This window comes from Magnolia sinica, chromosome 5 (genome assembly GCF_029962835.1).
Source record: "Magnolia sinica isolate HGM2019 chromosome 5, MsV1, whole genome shotgun sequence".
NCBI classification, from domain to species: domain Eukaryota; kingdom Viridiplantae; phylum Streptophyta; class Magnoliopsida; order Magnoliales; family Magnoliaceae; genus Magnolia; species Magnolia sinica.
This window is the reverse complement of record NC_080577.1, coordinates 72,134,810-72,156,580: the sequence shown is the minus strand read 5'-3', so window position 1 is coordinate 72,156,580 and position 21,771 is coordinate 72,134,810. Positions and strand designations below refer to the sequence as shown.

At 40.6% G+C, this 21,771-nt stretch overlaps 1 protein-coding gene across 3 annotated transcripts in view; it reads right to left on the bottom strand.

The window, feature by feature from the left end:
- Window positions 1-21,771, bottom strand: part of LOC131246140 (protein DEHYDRATION-INDUCED 19 homolog 6-like) — a 42,080-nt gene that overhangs the window by 2,605 nt on the left and 17,704 nt on the right. For 2 of the 3 annotated variants that reach the window (XM_058246037.1, XM_058246036.1), the window contains 2 exons: window positions 17,339-17,481; window positions 90-167 (listed from right to left, as the gene is read on the bottom strand). In XM_058246037.1, the coding sequence (XP_058102020.1) occupies window positions 90-167; window positions 17,339-17,481 (221 nt within the window). The remainder of the gene's footprint in view (window positions 1-89; window positions 168-17,338; window positions 17,482-21,771) is intronic. The other variant, XM_058246038.1, reaches the window with a different exon arrangement.

Sequence of the window (21,771 nt, the reverse complement as noted above, 5' to 3'; positions counted from 1 at the left end):
AGAATGAAATGCCAAAAGAATTTATATATGTATGTTAGAGTGTAGAAGGTCTATAAAATAACAGTCGACTCTGCATATGCAAGTGATACCTTTAGCAAATGCCAATGCTGCACTGTGAAATGTCCAATCATATCCTTTCCTAAATTTGCTGCACACACAGGACAAACCTGCAAATAGCAATATAATGATGACGATCTGAGATAATGACTACTATGATTCTCAAATCTATACTATAATGGATTCCCAAATACCAACACCACAATTGAATACAAGTATGTAAAACCTACATAGTTATGCATTATTTGATATTGCCAATTTTCTAAGGCATCTGGATGTAAAACTTTTGGGTTTTTGAGCAACATGGCTCATGCATAATTGATCTGATGTAATTTTATATTTGGTTATCTGCAGGGTCCATACTCTACACCTGCTTTGTTTCACCTAAACCGTGGCTCGATAATCTGATCTCCGTGGTTATTGCTCTTCCCTACCTGAATAGATTACTACATATCTCTAGAAGAAGCAAATTGGCATTGTTGAAGTACTATGAGTACTTGATAGAGAAGAATGGAGGTGACCCATATAGACCCATATATGCAGCACCTAACATGATTGAATCTCTCCCAAGTCAATTGGATATGCGCCGCCCCCCCCCCCCCTTCTCTCTCTCTCAAGAACATGATATCAGAGCAGTAATTGATATGGTACCTTGTTTCTTTCCCTTTCTTTCTCTTCTTTTCCTTCTTTTGTTTCTACAAGGCAAAATCCTAAATCATTCAAAGGTTGATTTACACCAATCACCTTTATTCTTTGTTCAAGCACCATATGGTGAGCAGTGTTTTAAATAGCTTACGCTATATAGTGTGTAGCTTATGCTATGTAGTGTAGCTTAGCCTTAACACTACGTAACTCATAAAAATAGCTTAAGTCGTGTGTAACCTATGCTATATGCTACAAAGACTACACTACACGCTACATAACTCATATTACAAGTAATTTTTCACAATCATTGTTGTCAAATGGCATATGGGATCATATGGGACCTGTTATGGGTAAAAATACTGGCCAACAAGAAAGGGCCAGCTTGGACATTTGTACTAGTCGTGCGATCAGCTTTGCGCCAGTCATGACCAAGAGCTCCTCAATGGCCCGAAAGCAGTGACCCATTCTTGGGGAAACCGCTTATTCCTCGAGCTCGACCATCTGAAGATGAAGTATCTCCACTTCCATCAGACGCCGAGCCCTTCCACGGTCCCATCCATTTTCAAGTTGTTGCTTGAATCATCTCTTGGTAGAGGCTCCCAGGGTAAGACTCCGAGTTGCTACACTTAGGGAAGACCTGCACCGTACAATAAGAGCGTGTTTGATTTTAAGTACACGGCAAATGGGTAATAATTATTTCACTGGGTAATTACGGCATTGTTATCGATGCTTGATTTGACACTTACTTTTTTGAGCTCTAAAACCAAGGACACTGCCAAATATATGTGGGGCCCACCATGATGTCTGTGTCTTATCCACACCATCCATCTGTTAACCAAAAAAATGAGGCTGATACAAAGCTCAAGTGGACCACACCACAAGATTTAGGGAATCGAACATCTACTGTTAAAAACATATCGGTACCACTGTTTCCTTTAGTGTGGACCACTTGAGTGTTGGATCAGGCTCATTTTTTGGCTCGTGCCTCAAAATGTTACGCTAAAACTGATGGATGCCGCATATATATCATATATATTATGGTGGGGCCTAGAAATTTAAACCAATCTTTTTGACTCGGTTTTCAAAACAGAAATGCAAGTGCATTTTCAAACAGGTGAAGTAATAATTATTAATTCCCAATGCGTTTACATGCAATTTGGAAAATCAAACAGGCCATGAGATGAAGTGGATGGTCATACCCGATTTCGCCTATATTCTCGGTCTCAGTGCTCGGATACGACGTCCAAGGGCAGGTCGGCAGGTCAGTGACTTACACAATTTTAAGGGAAAACTCAACCACGGCTTACCAGAGAATCCAAGTCGATAAACTACCCCTCGAGATGGCTATGTAGGCCACATCAGATGCTCGACCTCGGCCTCCTACTGCATGTTTCCTCTGACTCCAACTACTCAGATCTTATCAAAGAGATCTGCTCGAGAACTCAGCCGAAGATCTCAGAAGATAACCGCGACATGGATCTATCCGAGATCTCAGCCGAAGATCTCGGAAGATAACTGCGACACGTTCAGGATGCGATTCCCTCTATGATATGCACCTACTAAATAGGAAGATTGCTATCTACGCCACCGCATCTATCAACTATAAATAAGAGTCTCTCCAATGGTGAAAGGTACACACAACCTAACGCATAAATCACACCCAAAAACCCCACATTCTACTAGACTTAGTTTGTCTGTCTGACTTTGGCATCGGAGGGTCCCCTGCTGCAGTCAAGGTCTCCTTCGTCTTCTTCGTGTGTAGGCACTCGAGGGTCAAACAAGGGTTAACCAGATTTCAGCATCAACAGGACCCAAGGGGGTTGTGCCCATACGTGATCACACAATCACATATGCCATCTCACAACCTCCAAAAATTCTTTTTGCAAAAAAAAAAAAGAAAAATCATAAAAATAAAGGAAAATGGAAAAAAATTAAAAATTATGTAAAGATACTACATGTGTAGGAAATTATTGTTATTATTATTATTATTATTTTGTAGTTTTATTACTAATTTCATTAAAATTTTGGTATTTTATTATATCTATTAGACTATAACAAGTAGTCAAATGAATGCACTTAAATAAAAAGGGGAAAAAACAACACAAATTTTATAGATGTGATTTTGAACAAGATAATTTAAACTAGAAATTTTATTGATGTGATTTTGATGGGAGAGCCTATGATGGCACGATTGCATACTTATGGCATATGGGATCACATATTTCTGTATGCAACTGCATAATGCCCAACGATCATATAACTACATATGGCACTATAGTATATGGGGTATATGCTGTCGAAATGGCATATGCAATCGCATATGATAACACCGACTACAATATTAAAATCAATTAATGTTTTTAATGATTTGTTACATTTTTTCTATTTTTAATTAAAAAATAGTTATCTTTTTAATGTTTTTATTAAAATAATCTAAATAACAATATTATATCAGTTTTGTAATCCTTTATTTACCTTTATACTTACTCATTGCCCTTTTGTACTACTTTAAATTGCATTTGGTTGCACCAAATATTATGAAATTTTGTTAAATTTCATTAATAATCAATCTAATTTGGTGCAAAATATCATTAAATTAGAGCAACCAAGCGCAACCATGATTAAAAACTAAAAGTAGTGTATAACTCGCTATGTAGCTTACGCCTCACATTTCAAAGGGGTGAATGCCATGCTACACTACACGCTATTTGCTATTTCAAACACTAACAGTGGGTTAAAAACTAAAAGTAGCGTATTGCTCGCTATGTAGCTTACGCCTCACATTTCGAAGGGGTGAATGCTATGCAACACTACATGCTATTTGCTATTTAAAACACTAATGGTGGGTTCGTAGTTGTGTCTCATGTGTATTTGAGACCCACTTCCATATGTAACCAATCATGATGATCAAAGCGGGCTATTGATGAGGACATCAACCACCTAATGTTGATGGATCAGGTTAATGTACTTGCTGAACAATTTTCGGATGAAATAGAGCATGGAAAGGGGCTCAAATAATTTCCATAATGGGCCAAATCTGTAGACCCATTTATGGACCATACATTGTGACACCCGTGGTACACTTTTGGATCCAGAAAAGGGTCTTTTGGTGGCATTTTCCTTAAATTATTTTAGTTTATTTTTTTGGACGATTTTGGTTTATTCTACTTTTCTTATGTCTCACTTAAATAGATAGGGGTATTTTAGTCATTTTCTTTTAAAGGAAGATTGTAGGGCTGAAATTATAACATTTAGCCCATAGTTTATGCTTGATGAAAGGCCTAAATTAGTGCTAGGGCTTTTCTTTTGTTTCCGTTCATATAAAAACTCAATAAATAGAACATGTCCTGCAGCTTTTGCAACATTTTTTAAAATCTTCCTTACAAACATTGGGCTAGGGTTTGTACAAGTGCATGTTTTTACAAGTGGGGCGTACAATCTAGGCCATCAAAACTAGTGAGAACTTCGATTATTCATGGTTATTGCATTATTTTTTATTTCCGTTCAAGTGAAAGAATATCTATTCTTGGATTGAGGGTAGTTGGGCATAATTTGGTCCTAGGGTTTGATATAATTGCATGCGGTTGACGATTCTCATTTGGTAGCTATACCAAATTTGGTATCAGAGCCTCTGCTTCCACCATTGTTTCGTTCTTCCGTGAACTTATTCTCCAACCATGCCACGTAGAGGCAGAGGCTGTGGTGCACATGGATGAGGAAGATTATCTGAGACTGAAGAGCAATTGGTTATTCATTTCATAATGGGTTGTGGCCTAATATTGTAGATTAGTTGGGAATTTAGCCATCGTTTATTGTTGTAGAAGCATGCAAGCAAGCCACCTTGATTGAAAATATGAGCAACATGTATGGTCACACGGAAGCTTCTAATCGATCCACTGATATTTAGGGTAGCAGTAATAAGCCTGCAGGGGATTTGAGTTGGGCCAAAAATGTCACTCTAGTGTCTATGTCACAGGTTTTAAATGATGGGGCAATAGGACAAACAAATCAGAAAAATATCCAGTGTTATAAATACAATAGGGTTAGGCATATTTCCTTCGAGTGTAGGCAACAACAAGTTAATTTGACCAGTAGCTCCAACTCAGATGTGAAGGAATAGTCAGTTGGCAATAAGGGTAAGACCACTGAGGGAACATGTGATGTGGATTATAATACTGATGGTGGGGAGACAAAATATACGATGATGGTCCAGATATGTTGGTGATTTGGAAAGCTCTTCTTGTACCCAAGTCGCCTAAGGAAGATGATTGGTTGCAGACTAATATCTTCTACACGAGCTACATGGTGAATAGAAAAGTCTGTAGGGTGCTTGTCGATGGGGGCATCTGTGAAAATATCATCTCTGAAAAGGAAGTAGAAAAGCTCCAATTAAGAACCAAGAGACATCTAGTTCCACATAAACTTGCTTGGTTTAAGCAAAGCATAGTAAGGTTCATTGTCGTTGTTTGGTTTCTTTCAAGAGTGGTAAAACCTACCATGAAAATGTGTGGTGCAACATATTCCAAGGGATGGATGTGTGCCATATATTATTAGGTCGACCATGGTAGTACAACCATCGGACCATTCATCATAGTTGAAAAAATATATACATATTTCATGAAAGATAATCAGTAAATTGTATTTAAACCCATAATAGAGAATCGGGGTGAAACCCACAACCATGGGGGACATCAACCTTCTATCTCATGCAAGGTTTGCGCAAATAAACAATGCCAAAAGGTGATTTTCAATGAGGGAGATCTAGTGTGGGTCTACATGCGGAAAGAAAGGTTCTCGACAGACACTTATAACAAGTTGAAGAAGAAAAAGATGAATGTGTTCAATGTCACTAATCCTACACCATACAGTGCATTGGACAATGGATCAAACTTGAGGTTGAGTCCTTCCCAACCTGAGGATGATAAGGACGTGGACTACCTAATGTTGATGGATCGGGTTGATATACTTGCTAAGGAGTTTTGAGATGGATTAGAGTGTGGAAAGGGGCTTAAACATCTTCCATAATGGGCCAAATCCATAGACCCATCAATGGACCATGCACTGTGGCACCCATGGTACACTTTTAAATCACAAAAGGGTATAATATTGTAGGGTTGAGATTATAATGTCTAACCCATACTTTATGCTTGATGGAATGCCCACATTAGGGCTTTTCTTTTGTTTCCATTCATATAAAAACTCAATAAACAAAAAATGTCCAGCAATTTTTGGGACATTTTTATCTTCTCTACAAGCCTTGGGCTAGGATTTGTGCAAGCAGTGTTCGGAATATCGGTATTGTGCTATGTATCGCACCTTTGGGATACAAATATCTATCGGTTATCACACAGGATATATCGTTTGTATTGCATAATTTATCGTACTTTTTGGGAAACATGGGGAAAATGGTTGAGTTTTTCAATGAAACTTCATGGATTGTTAAAAAGACCCTAACACACTTTTAAATCATAACATCTCAAAAAAAAAAAAAAAAAAAAAAAAAGAGCACAAAGACATTTAAATTGCATAAGTTCCCTTTGTATTAGGTCCTAAGCTAAGCAATGTTACTAATGCAACTATATTTAAATTGAATGCATGACATTTATAAATGCATCAAAGACATGTATGAAAACACAACCAATTCATTGAAAAGCAAAAGATGAAGAAAAAATTGAGAAATATACATATCAATGATGTGGATTGATTGTGGCTTAGACCCAAATAGAGTTGCGTAGTGGCTCGTAATCATTGTCTCCATCTCGACGGGGGCTGGGAATAGTACTGCTCCTCCACAAATCGACAATACTGTGCCCAGGTCATAATAGAGTAGTACCGGTTAAGATATTCCCTGACATAATGTTGTTACTCATCCTCTCCGAACTGAATCAATACTCCCATCCATGCGTACTGTGAAATCGTCAGAGTCTGTGACTAATATGGATCTGGGAAGGGCACAAATGAAGCTCCTTGGTATCCCTATTTCTGGCCATATCCATACTGCAGCTCATATCCTTGCCCATATGCAAAAGTGAACTCCAGACCATAGTTGAAAAATGATGTGTCGTAACTGCTAGAGTCACTCGCCGCGTATTCACTAGGTCCATATCCATACCCATATTGTGGCATAGAACCCGAGCTACTCTCCTGTGATTGTGATCTATATTAATGTTGTGGCCTGTAACTCGAGCTCCCCTCCCTCGTTCATGATCCAAATTTAGAGCCACCTCGCTTGTTACGAATGCCTGTGTCCCATTTTGTCAGCAGCTCCTCAAGATCTAAAAGCTTCCGAGTTTATGATGAGGACATCACGTACACCCTTGCATACGTATCAGAGGAGGCGAGCCACACCGATTTCCTTGTGGCTAGGCAAGTATTCGTGATCGTGCTGAAGACCCCATGTGCATGTGCGAGTATCAGGAAGACCCCACATTGGGAAGATGCACATGGAATGCTTTATGGAGTGATCTAGATCGTTGGATCAGAGGGACATGATGATCAGGCCGTTGGATCACATGATCCGGCCATTGATCGTGGATCGTCCACATTAGTTTTTCTCAGCTTTTATCAGTTTATAGGATTTAGTATTGTTTATGTTATGTTTGGACATTATTATGAGTGCTTTTAGTTGATTTTAGTTAGGCTAGGGCTATTTTCGTCAAAATTCACAAGACATGGTGTTTATTATAAATTTTGAACTTTCTTGAAGCTATAAAAGATGGTGGGTTTGTGACTCTCTCCTTCATTGGATTTTATGAATTAAAAAAAAATAAAAAATAAAAATAAAGAGAGAGAGAGAGAGAGAGAGAGAAAGAGAGAGAAGCTCTTGCTTTCTTCTTCCATCTCCATGCGATTTAAAGATACTTATATGCGATTTAGAAGGGAGATTAGTGCGAGGCAAATCTTCATCAATGGAGTTGCTAGGTCTCCATCTATCCCCACACCATCTTCTCTCTTCTCCTCCATCAATGTATTTTCTTTGAATTCTTCGATTCTCCCATCCTAAACCCTTGTCCTTTAACAAACCCATCTTTCCTTTACCTATCCACAATCCCAAACCCTAACCGACCTAATCCATCCGTCCCACGCCACGCATGCAACCATATGGCCACACGTGTGAATCCTTCGGGTTGGCCGTACGGACACACTTTGCCCCTTTTGGCTTTCCATCATCCTTATATCAAAACCCCTTTCTTCCATTCCCAAAACCCTAACCTTAAACCTAAAATCTCTAATTTTCCTACTTTCCCAAATTACCCAAACCCTAATTTTTACTCTAGGTTATATTACGAATTCTAATTTGAAATAGACTATATCATATGCTAATTGGATGTCCCTACATCAATTAGATCCTAGTTTTGTTTTATTTAATGATCTTGTGTGATGATGTTGGTAACTTGGGCTATAATTATGCATGATGTTCTTTTGGTTTTCATGGGATTCATGATGATTATAACAATGCTTGTGTTTATTTGTTAATTGTCTTAATTCTGCTACTTGATCTCACATATTATTTGGTTCATGCATCGGTCCTGCGTCAGTCTGTTTTTTCTTCAGTAGCCTTTGACGCTCTTATGTCTTATTGTAGATAATACGGGGTCACGGTTCTCCTGAATGAGAACCATAGTCAGGGTCATGCATGGCATGATTGAAATCGTACTCCCAAGTGAAAGGGCTAAGAAGCCTCTAATCCTGACTCCCACCCTCGCAGCCACCACCATCACCATCATCATTACTGTCATCAGAGTCATCATCACCATCATCGGACCCATCCCCCGCATCACTCTTTAGCTTAGTCTCGATGTCAGATAATGTCTCCCCGCCACCTGTCCCGTGTGATAGTGGTTGTCGCGGGCTGCCCTCCGAACTCCTCATCAATGGGTCGAATGCCTCATCAGGAGACCCTTGCTGCTCCGCATGTGCGTCAACATCAATCCTTCCTGTCACTACCTCCACCGCAACATGTGGCTCTGGTCACCCATTCAAGGCATCAAAGTCATCTGACTTAACCCACAGGTAAACCGGATCCTCCACCTCATCCTCAACATATGCATGCTGTCTAATCGTCATCAGGTCCAGTGAGTCTTCCTGCCCTTCTTCTTTTCGCATGGAGCAACCTCTCTCATAACTTCATATTGTAGTGACAATACACTAGGTTTTGAAGCCTCTCATATCCTAGTCTATTGTGCTTATTTGTGAGGATGAAGGAACATGTACTCCAATTCCTTTCACAAGGTGATGAAGACACCGTCTGTGCAAGCACACGGACAACCAGTCGCTGTAAAACTCACAGTTAATCCCGTATATGGACCACCATTTGCCTCCGTATCATAAAATTCTTTCATTAGTTTTAGATTTTCCAAAATAATATGAAATTTAAGTTTATCGCAATAACTCGCATACCATCATGGTGTTCCTCGACTTCATCGCAGGGGCTCCCAAACATTCCAACCACGTTGTGGAATCTAACAATCTGTTGATGACGTATAACAACCAGGGTGAGTATGGATTGGTTGAGATGAAGATAAGGAGAATATAAGTGCAAAACATATTTACCTCACTACCGAAGGTGCCTTTCCCCATACAGTCGAGGAATAAGTGATTGTACACCTCATGTAGAGCCCTCTTTAATATATTGTCTTCGTAAAGATTCCGACTGTAGTGGTATATGGGATTCAGGAAATACGCTGAAAACCAACATCTACACATCAATACAACCGTCGTTTATTATTGCATATAGAAAAAAAAAATAAATCATATAAGTACTTACCGGCCTAATGTAGTGGGTAAGAAAGCGTCCTTTTCCAACAGTCGTCTATTATTGCATGAACCCACTTATATGTGTTGGGAGTTTTAGCCTTGATGGCCTCTTTCATCAGCTATATGGACAGATATAACGACCCCATCGATGGATTTGTCTCATTGTCCACCATCCTCAACACCACATAAATTGTCTCTAGAATACCCACTACACTACGTACGTGATCCCAGAATGTATTTGTCAGCACCAGCTCCTCGATTATCCAGGCTACTCTCGTCACCCTCTTTTTTCATTCTTCGTAATCATGAGAGGCGAAAAGCTCTCGTAACCCCTGTTTGTGTTTGAGGAGGATGCTTAAGGCAATAAAATTTGTAGCGAATCGCGTCACCCCGGGACGCACTATATCCCCACCACACCTCTCGCGCATCGCAGCTAATAACCAGGTGTGGTTGTATATGAAGTTTGTGATGAGTTGTGCGTCAGTAATAATGGTCTTCACCGATGGCCTATCCCCAATCGCCTCCAGCATAAGATCGATATGATGAGTTGCACAGGGGATCCAATACATATAAAACTTGTTCTGAATATCCTTCCCCGCCTTGACAAATGCACTCCCATTGTCTGTAACAAATTGCACAATATTTCTCCTCCCAAGATCTTGCATTAGTTTTTAAATGTGGTTCGAATCTTTAATCTTATCACTCGCATCTACAGACACTAGGAACACCGCCAATCTCCTGCAATAAACCATAAAATTTATAACTGACATCTTCGTCAATCCGGTCCAACCGTCACACATGACGGTGCAGTCGTACATCTCCCATGATTGCTTATATAAATCCACATGTCTTCATCTCTGCATATTCAACATCCAAATACTTTCCCATGATCTCAAAAGGCGTGAGCGGTTACACACCCTTACCCCCACGTTGCACTTCACTTGTCATATTCTTAAAGTGTGGGTTTGTTGCGGCATTTGCGGGGATTTGATCCTAGATTAAAATAAATAAATAAATAAACTTCGCTTTAAACTTTCTAACTTTCTTCCTCACATCCCCTCCGCTAAACATGTCTTTTAATTTCTTTCATGTCCCTCCTGCCTCTTTGTATATACCCGAATCTAAAGGTAAATCCAGCACCCGCATGCTACTGCTCCATAATCCTCCCCACCTACTACCGTCCCCTCCACCACCCATAGAACTCCCCCTAACACGCTCATGGATAGACCCCTCAAATCTAGGCCTACTCGTGTCCCACCTATACTCTTGATCCCGTATGGACTCTTGAACTACGCATCTATGTTTAGGATCATCATCGTCATCGAGATCCATACATACTCGTCACCTAAATATGGTGGCCGCCCCAACTCCTCCCTAATCCCTCTCTCCCGTGCATGTTGTTTATCTTTTGTCTTCACATTTTTTTTTTTTAATATAGCCCTCATCTCTTCTCACACATCCTTGTGGGCACTTAAGGCAGTCCACAACATTGCGATACTCTCCCGCTAAATGCTCATTCAAGCGGGTTACCCCCACACTCCTAGATACATGTCCACATAAATTATATATACTCCTGAATCAATTATTGAGAGTAGGTCAACCATATCGCCACTCTATATTAGGTTGTCTCCCTCCTCTTCCTCTCGACATATTTTATCTGTAAAAGAACATTATATTAAAACTTGTTAGGGCCCACCTTGGTGCATGTGGTGTATATCCATGCCGCTCATGTATTTTGCCATATTATTTTAAGGAATGGTCCTAAAAATGAGAATCATCCAAATCTCAGGTAGACCACACAGTAGGGATTTCCACCGTTAGAAACTTCCTGGGGCCCACAAAAGTTTTGGATGGTATGGAAAATAGATGGATGGCATAAAATTACCATGAAATAGATGGTGTGGAAAATAAATGGATGACATAAAACTTCCTGGGGCCCCACCTTGGTGCATGTGCTCTATGGACCCACCATGATGTATGTGTTTTATCCACGCCATCCATCTATTTCCCAGTAATTTTACACTATCCATCTATTTTCCACACCATCCAAAACTTTTGTGGGCCCCATGAAGTTTCTAATGATGGAAATCCCTACCGTATGGTCCACATGAGATTTGGATAATTCTCATTTTTAAGACCATTCCTTAAAATAATATGACAAAATGGATGGGCGACATGGATATACCGCACATGCACCAAGGTGGGCCCTAACAAGTTTTAACATGATATTCTTTTACAAATAAAATATGTCAGGAGGAAGAGGAGGGAGACAACCTGATATAGGGTGGCGATATGACCGGCTCACTCCCGATAATCGATTCAGGAGTATATATAATTTATGTGGCCATGTATCCAGAGGGGGGTAACCCGCTTGAAGGAGCAATTAAGGGGAGGGTATCGCAATTTTGTGGACTGCCCTAAGTGCTCACAGGAAGTGCGAGAAGAGATAAGGGCCATATTGGAAAAAAAATGTGAAGACAGAAGATGAATGACATGCACAGGAGAGGGAAATTAGGGAGGAGTTGGGGTGGCCAACATATGTAGGTGACGAGTATGTAGTGGATCTCGATGACGATGATGATCCCAAATATAGACGCACAGTTCAAGAGTACATACAAGATCAATGAGAGAGGGATTATGAGCAGTTGTGACACGAGTATGCCTAGATTTGAGGGGTCTATCTATGAGTGTGGTGGGGAGAGTGGAGCAGTGAGAGTGTGACAGGGGATAGTGAGGCAGGGGAGAGTTCTGGGGGTGGAGGGATGGTAGTAGGCGGGAAGGACTATGGAGCATGGGTAAGAGCATAAGCATGCGGGTACCGGATCTACCTTGAGATCTGAGGATGTACAAAGATGCAGAAGGGACACCAAAGAAATTTAAGGACATGTTTAGTGGAAGGGATGTGAGGAAGAAAGTTGGAAAGTTCATAGTGAAGTTTTTTATCTAGGATCAAATCCCCACGAATGTCGCACCAAGCCCGCACTTCAGGAACATGACAAGTGAAGTGTAGCGTAGGGGTGAGGGTGTGCAACTGCCCACGCCCTTTGAGATTATTGGGAAGTATTTGGATGATGAATATACAGAGATGAAGACATACATGGATTCATATAAGCAGCCATAAGAGATGTACAGTTGCACCGTCATGTGTGATGGTTAGACCGGACTAACAAAGATGTTGGTCATAAATTTTATGGTCTATTACAAGGGACGGGCAGTGTTCCTAAAGTCTGTAGATGCTAGTAAGATTAAAGATTCGAACAACATTTACAAACTAATGCACAATGTCATGCAAGATGTTTGGAGGAGAAACATTGTGCAGTTTGTTACAGACAATGTGAGTGCATTTGTCAAGGCGAGGAAGGATATTCAGAACAAGTATCATATGTATTGGACTCTCTACACAGCCCATTGCATCGATCTCATGCTGGATGCGATTGGGGATAGGCCGTCAGTGAAGACCGTTATTACTGACACACGGCTCATCACAAACTTCATATACAACCACACCTGGTTATTAGCCGTAATGTGCGAGAGGTGTGGTGGGAATGTAGTGCGCTTGGAGGCGACGCGGTTTGCCACAAATTATATCACCTTAAGTAGCCTCCTCAAATATAAACATGGGTTAAGAGAGCTTTTCGCTTCTAATGATTATGAAGAATGGATAAAGAGGGTGAAGAAAGTAACTGGAGAATCGAGAAGCTGGTGCTGACAAATACATTCTGGGATCGTGTGCGCAGTGTAGTGGGTATTCTAGAGCCCATTTATGTGGTGTTGAAGACGGTGAACAATGAGACAAACTTGTCGATAGAGTCATTGTAACCGTCCATGTAGCTGATGAAAGAGGCCATCAAGGCTAAAGCGACCAACACATATAAGTGGGTGCATGCAATAATAAACGACCGTTGGGAAATGATGCTTTCTCACCCACTACATCAGGCCGGTAAGTACTTGTATATATATGACGGTTGTACTGATGTGTAGATGTTGGTTTTCAACGTATTTCCTGAATCCCATATACCACTACAGCCGGAATCTCTACGAAGACGATACATTAAAGAGGGCAAGAGGGTAGTACATGAGGTGTACAATCACTTATACCCCAACTGTACAGGGAAATGTACTTTGAGTAGTGAAGTAAATATGTTCCGCACTTACATTCTTCTTATCTTCATCTCAACCATTCCATACTTACGATAGTTGCTATACGGCATCAACAGATTGTTAGATTCTGCGACGCGGTTGGAATGTTTGGGTGCCCCCTGCGGTGAAGTCAAGGAACACCATGATAGCATGTGAGTTACTGCGGTAAACTTAAATTTCATATTATTTTGGAAAATCTAAAACTAATGAAATACACATGCGAATGGTGGTCCATGTACGAGACTAACTGTGAGGTTTATAGCGATTAGCGGTCCGTGTGCTTGCATAGACGGTGTCCTCGTCACCCTATGAAAGAAATTGGAGTACATTCTCCCTCATCCCCACAAATAAGCGCAAGAGACTAGAGTATGAGAGGCTTCAAAAGCTAGCGTATTATCACTACAATATGAAGTTACGAGAGAGGTTGCTCCGATCGAAAGGAAGAAAAAAAGCGCAGGAAGACCCACTAGAGCTGATGATGGTTAGGCATCATGCATATGTTGAGGATGAGGTGGAGGACCTGGTTTACCAGTGGGTTAGATCAGATGACTTGGATACCTCGGATGGGCGACCAGATCCACATGTTACGGCGGAGGCAGTGACACAAGGAATTGATGTTGATGCACATGTGGAGCAACGGAGGTCTCCTGATGAAGCATTCGACCCATTGACGAGGAGTTCGGAGGGCAGCCCGCGATAATCACTATCACGCGAGACACGTGGCAAGGAGACATTGTCTGACACTGAGACTAAGTCAGAGTGATGCGGGGGATGGGTCTGGTGATGGTGATGACAACGATAAGGGTGATGATGACTCTGATGACAGTAACGATGATGGTGCTGATGGTGACGAGGATGATAGTGGCGAGGGTGGGCGTCGGGATCAAAGGCCTGTTAGCCCTTTCACTAGGGATGAGGATTTCAGTCATGCTACAAAGGACCCTGATCATGGTTCTCATCCAAGAGAACCATGACCCTATCTTATCTGCGATAAGACATACGAGCGTCAAAGGCTACTGAAGAAAAAGCAGACTCGGAAGCTTTTAGATTTTGAGGAGCTGCTGGCAAAATGCATGAGGGACACAGGCATTCGTGACAAGCTAGGTGGCTCTAAATTTGGATCATGGACGAGGGAGGGGAGCTCGAGTTATTGGCAACATGGATATGGATCACAAACACATGAAAGTAGCTCGAGTTCTATGCCATAGTATGGGTATGGATATGAACCTAGTGGATACACAGCGAGCGACTCCAGCAATTACGACACATCGTTTTTAAACTATGCTTAAGAGTTCACTTCTGCATATGGGCGGGGATATGAGCTGCAGTATGGATATGGCTAGAAATATGGATACCAATGAGCTTCATATGTGTCATTCCTAGATCCATATCAACCATAGACTGTGACGATTTCGCAGCACCCACGGATGGGTGTACTGATTCAGTTCGGAGAGGATGAGTACCAACATTATGTCAAGGAATATCTTAACCGGTACTACTCTACTATGACCTGGGCACATTATTGTTGATTTGTGAAGCAGTACTATTCCCAGCCCCGTCGAGATGGAGACGATGATTACGAGTCACCGCGCAACTCTATGTGGGTCCAAGCCACAATCAATCCACATCATTGATATGTATATTTCTTTTTTTTTTTTCTTCTTCTTCTTTTGCTTTTCAATGAATTGGTTGTTTTCATACATGTCTTTGATACATTTATTAATGTCATGCATTCAATTTAAATATAGTTGCATTAGTTTAGTTAAAGATCGCATAGCTTAGGACCCAATACAAAGGAAACTTATTATGTGCACCTTTTTTCTTTCATTTTTTTGAGATGTTATGATTTTAAAGTGTCTATTAAGGTCTTGTTAACAATCCCTGAAGTTTCATTGAAAAATTCAACCATTTTCCCAATGTTTACCCTTGTTTCCCAAAAAGTGCAATAAATTATGCGATACAAACGATATATCCCATGCAATAACCGATACGTACCTATATCCCAAGGGTGCGATACATAGCGCGATACCGATATTTCGAACACTGAGTAGCCCCGTGACTGGGTAGGTGTTGTACAGCATTATCGGCGAAAAAATCACGATCAAAGTTATAATATCGCACAATTTTTAGTGATATCGTGCGATATGTAGGAATATCGGCCGATACTTAGTGATATATCGATCGATAACAACTATTTCTTGAATTGTTTCCCCTAAATATCTTTCGGATGGTTTCGTATCGATAGATTGCGATATCGATAATATCGGCCAATAGTATCGACATTCCAAACATTGTGTGCAAGTGCATGTTTTGACAAGTGGGGAGTATAATCTAGGCCATCAAAATTGGTGAGAGCTTCAATTATTCACTGGTTATTGCATTGTTTTTCCTTTCTCATCAAGTGGAATATCTATTATTGGATTGGGTGTCTTTGGGCATGATTTAGTCCTAGGTTTGATATAACAGCGTACGGTTGACGATTCTCATTCATTAGCTACACCAACCATTGAGCATCTATGGCCAGATTTGACAATCAAGTATGCATGTAGAAGTCATCTATGGTGGGATTTGGAGTTTTAAGTCTGCGTGTGGAAGTTGTAGATGTCATCTTCTAAGGAAGATTCTCACCAGATCATCGCCCATGGATGATTATATATATATATATATATATATATATATATATATATATAGAGAGAGAGAGAGAGAGAGAGAGAGAGAGAGGGAAAAGGTACTATGCGCTCGAGCTGATGGGAACGTCCCATGAGGTCGAGCTGTGTGGGCCCCACCGTGATGCGTTTCGAACATCTACCCCATCAGTCAGATGCACCATTCCATCATGGGCCTAGGTCTCAAAAATCAAGTCAATCTGTGACTTGTGTGGGCCACACCACATACAGAAGTTGAGAGGGGCCGTGCACCATTAAAACATTCATAATCATTTTTTGGGCCCACCGAGATGTGGTTTGCAAATCCAGCCCATCCATTATGTGTGTCCCACTTGGATGAGGGTTCAGACCAAGTTTCAGACGCATGCAAATTTCAGGTGGGCCCCACCAAGTGCTTTTATATGTTTTTGGCATGTCTTCACATTTTTTTAGATGGTATGGCCCACCTGAGTTCCGTATACGGCTGATTTTTGGGATATCCCATAATTTAAAGGGGACCCATCAAATGCACGGTGTTGATGGTCGACACGCATCACGGTGGGGCCCACACAGCTCGACCTCATGGGACTTATCGTGAGCTCGAGCACATGGTACCTTTTCCCATATATATATATATATATATATATATATATATATATATATATATATATATATATATATATATATAAATTTATGATTCTTAATAGTTTTCTAGGTTTTTTAATGGATTTTTTCTTATGGGTTCTTTTATCTTCCATGGAAGCCAGGAGTTGTCATCCAAGGAAAAAAAAAAAAAGTGTTCTTCAAGGGAAGAGATCTTCCATCTGGATTTCCACTTCCATACATGCAAATTACCCTAAGATGGAAACAAACAATTTTTTTTCAAATATGATCTAATGAAAGTTTATAGATGTATAATGGCGAAGTTTCTTTTGCTACTTAATTTCATTATAGAAAGTGGTAGATTATATGATCGAATGAATGGGTGCATCTTTCCCGGGCCAGAATTCGACAATTTATTAAAAACTGTTTTTCTATTAGTCAAGACAACTAGGGGAAAAAAAGAAGAAAGAAACACTAAACAATTTACATACCGCATTTTTTACATCAAAGCAATGCTCTTCCTGTAAATGGATACGGAGGACAGGAACTTCAATATCCACGTAACAAAACGGGCATGGGAAGCAAGAACATAAGTCATCATCTCCTTCAAAATCATCCATGCTCAAATGTGTTTCTGTTGGATATTGAAGAACAGTCAGGTTGAATAATAAATTACAACAAAGATGGAAAATTAAACGGAAACATCCATTAAATAAAATGATTCAAGCACTAGTATTTACATATGGATACGACTCCGATGTGAATAGATGTCACTCAATTGGTTCTTTTAAGAAAGCTTAATGATAACATTCCAAGGCAGGAGCCCTTACTATTTTGGTTCTAAAATAATTTTCTACAAATATTTCACATTAATCCAAGATGAGCACATAGACGAAAAAAAAAAAAAAAAAGAGGAGCACAGGCGGAAAAACTTCATGAATTTTTGTTTATAATCCCAAAAGGGCCCTAATCAGTCCCTTGGAGGAATAGCATGTCTCTGAAAGCAATCTGGCCTACATAACTTGGACATGCGTGTTGATGGTTGGTCCCTCTTAACTCCCAGGACATGGATTATGGGGCCACAGTACACGAATGCAATTCATTTGGGGGGTCCAAGAGAATTAGGAAGCTAAGTAATGCAAAGCATTACATATGGCTATGAGAAGATGCAAATTGATGTGTGAGGAAGGATGATATTTTGCTTTAAAATTTGTCTTTATTCTCAAGAAGTGAGGAGAAATTTGTTTTTTGTGTCTAAACTTAATTGAAATGGTTATACTTCTAAATATGTTTTTTAAGAGTAACTATTAAGTTTACGAAATCATTTGGAACTTCTTGAAAATTGGTTGATGGTTATATTTATTATCTGTTAAAATATCCTCGGATGCTAATTTAGTCATTATGCCAATGTCTTTTTTATGGGAGCTTCAACTTCCATTGGAAATCCTTCTAAAAAGACATCCCTCAGTTTCCACTCTTGATAACATCTCTGTCTTGGTCATATAAATGTGAAAAGAATTCAATGATTGATAAACGATGGCTCCTATCAAATCTCAGTATAGAATCCTATCCAACCTATGAATCATCTCTACATTTCTTATTTGGGTGAACCTTTTAATGTAAAGTAATGGATACTTCATAAGCTTCATTGATTATAATTCTTGAAACAGCTTCATATAATTGTTGCAAAAGAAGTATGGGGCATTGAGAAATCCATAAGGTTTCAGACTGAAAATAAGAGGCATGTTGGTCGTGAGCCAAGATTTTAAACACGGATCAAGGTATCTCTCTAGAGCTTTAGAGGATTATTTTGAAGATCATGCAATTCAAGCCTGCTGAAGAGCACCATACACTACAAAACAAAATAATGTCGCAAAGTGAAGGAATAACACTCTCCTTAATAAGGTAAAAACTATGATAAGTTACACCCTGCACATTTTGTTTTGGGGATGTCCTTTTTAGTATGAAAATCACACAAGGACAGAAACCTCTGTCATGATTACATCTTCAGCCGTCAGGAAATTCTATCAAGTGAACCAAAGTTTTGAATGAAAGGCTTATGCCTTCCGCTTCCCAAAACCCAAGACCCTAAGCACAGTGGCTTCCCCCATAGGCAGAAGCCACAAGGCTCCTCATGGAGCTCGCAGCAAAAGCACTTACCAGAGTGATCTACAACGGGTCCTGCACCCATCTGAGGTCTAGACACTCTCGGGTTTCACCATGTGGCAGAACTGGAGCAATCTGCCTGCCCCAACAGTGTTCAACTCCTTAGCCTCACCAACGTTGAGGCTGCCAATCCAGCCTCCATGGACCCCCCACAAGAGCTTCTGCTTGGGCTTCCAAAGCAAATCCAAAGACTGTTGAAAGTGCTGCCACGTGTCCCTCAGGGGATTGACCACTTTTGTTTGGACTTCCAAAGCAAATCCAAAGACGGTTGAATGTGCTGCCACGTGTCCATCAGGGGATTGACCAATGCCCACTGGGCTTTCTCACTTCTCTTCCCTTTTTTCCAACAGGGGAGCCTCCGGCAAAACCAGGCCAATAACCCTTGGCCATGTTAATGGCCAACATTGTGAATATCCTAACCTGCTATGGTAGGTAAAATCAAGAACATGGTGTATCAATTCTAGTTGGATCCGCACGATCCAAATAGGGTAATCCCTCTTGGGTACATAACCATGACATGAAAGTAAAGGGAAACCCTTCCCACTTAAGGGAGCTCTTCCAGCACCAACTAAGGGCTGCCACGTGAACCTAGCTTGTTGGCAACCCAACAAGTTCATTTGGGGGTTGCACACAAGTAGTCCCACCTTTTAGGGGCACCATCGCCTCTAGCTCGCAATAGAGTGCTGAAAACACCCTTTTAGGTGACCCAAAGAGTAAATTTCACACTTGCCTCTTCCTGGAACCCACATGAAGCATCCTTTGGGGAGATTCAATGAAAATCAAAGCTGCAAACAACTACGGGCTTTTATACCACCCCTTTCCTTTCATTTTGCTTTATTAAGGAAATTGTCCTTCCCTAAAATAAGATCCCATAGAATGCATGTCATGTCTTCTTCTTTAAGGAGTTTCCTTCTCGGGGACAATTAACAAACATTGCAGTCTATGTCCAGGATGTATCTCCTCTATCATAAGCAGAAGGGATATCTTAAGCCGACAAGCTAAGGACATCATGCCCACATCAGCGATCAGGACTACTAGCTTCTGGATCTCAACAGGTCACCCTTTATCTCCATGCATGAATGTTTACTGGGATGTGTCCATCTTATGAAACATTGTCAATTTGTCATCTTCTTCATTGTCACAACAAGGACCATTTAACAGGGTGGAACCCAGCATATACACCATATAGTCATATACATAGTGCAAACCCTTTTCTAGCAACATGATTCCTTTGTCATGGTTCTTGCCAAATAGTGTGCAATCTGTGCACTTCAATTCCATAGTGTTAATACACTCACAGAAGCTCCTGCCAGAGCGTACAGTAGGGTGCAATGTCTGCAGTTAACCTAGTACTAATCCACCATTTTGGTGTTCCAACCATCTATCTTGGGCCTAAGACCAAAGCAGCAGGCAGTTAACACTACAATTTGCAGGCTATGGCCTATATACTCCAAGATTTCGCAGAGGGTTTGATTCACAACAGTCAATAGTTCTTTTCTCATAGGACACCCCTGCCGAAAGGTCCTTGTCCCTTCTTTGCATCCTACAAAACCTGGGCACTTGAGGCGAATGTGTTGGCCGTGAAACCTAGCACTATGGTGTTCTAATCAAATGCACTGGGCCCAACCCGAGAAACATTTAGTTGACACTCCGATCCTTAACATGCTGCAAAAGGTTTGGTTGCAATGCCCTGTCTATGGGGCTATGTTTCTTCTGTGAGTCCTATACATCCTGTGGACTCTTGCATGCACTAAGCATCTAACCATCCAAGTTTGCATGCACACATATGTGCATCTCACCATGCGACCCATGCATTTAACCATGCAGCCACAAAATGCAATACTGTCCAGCCTCTGAAGTAGCCACTGAGTCCTACATGCTTTGTGAGTATTCATAGAGTGTCTACTTGTACACTCCAGAACCTTAGCACCATTGCGCTTTAATCCAAAAGGAATATATAATTTTGAACAGTCAATATTGTCAAATCTTTTTTGTCCCACCAATGTTTAAACCCTTTTGTTGAACACCATGGACTTCATAGATTCTGTCACAGAGGGTTAGCCATGACATTCATGACCTGAGCTATTCCACAGAAATGCAACAGTATGAACACAAAACTCATAACATGTGGCCACCCACAAGGTTGCACCGATATGCACATGTCTCACCTAGAGCCTGATTATTCATCGATCATCTTTGGGGCCTGAAACCCTTGAAGATACTTGACAACACACAATCATCAACATCAATACACACATTGTCCTCCTCGTCCTACACAAAAGATGTACTTTGGTTTTCCCTTTCAATCAAGGATTTCTCCATGGCATGTAATTTGACAACTTTTTGTATGTCATAAAAAAGAATTTATTATCCCAACAAATCAAGAAACCCTCTAAAGTAGGAGTTTGTGCAAATCCATGTGTTGATTCCTCACATTGTACATGCCGATATCCCAAGCAGATCAATATATGAAATTTGGTCACAGTCCTGGACACACAATGTATGCTACAATGAAAGTGGTTTCTAGAACTCCATTTGAGATATGGACAATGGAGACTTGGGGGCGGCCTTCACATGCACTCATAAGTTAAAATTGATGACGTATGTATGTTACTTATTCAGATACCCAAAGGGAACGAAAGGATACTTGATGAGGACATCCGAGCACCATTGAAATTATATCAGAGAGCTTTGGCCCCCAATTCCAGCATCTCTATGATTAGATGATCATTATATGGGCCCTAGATTGAGTACGTAG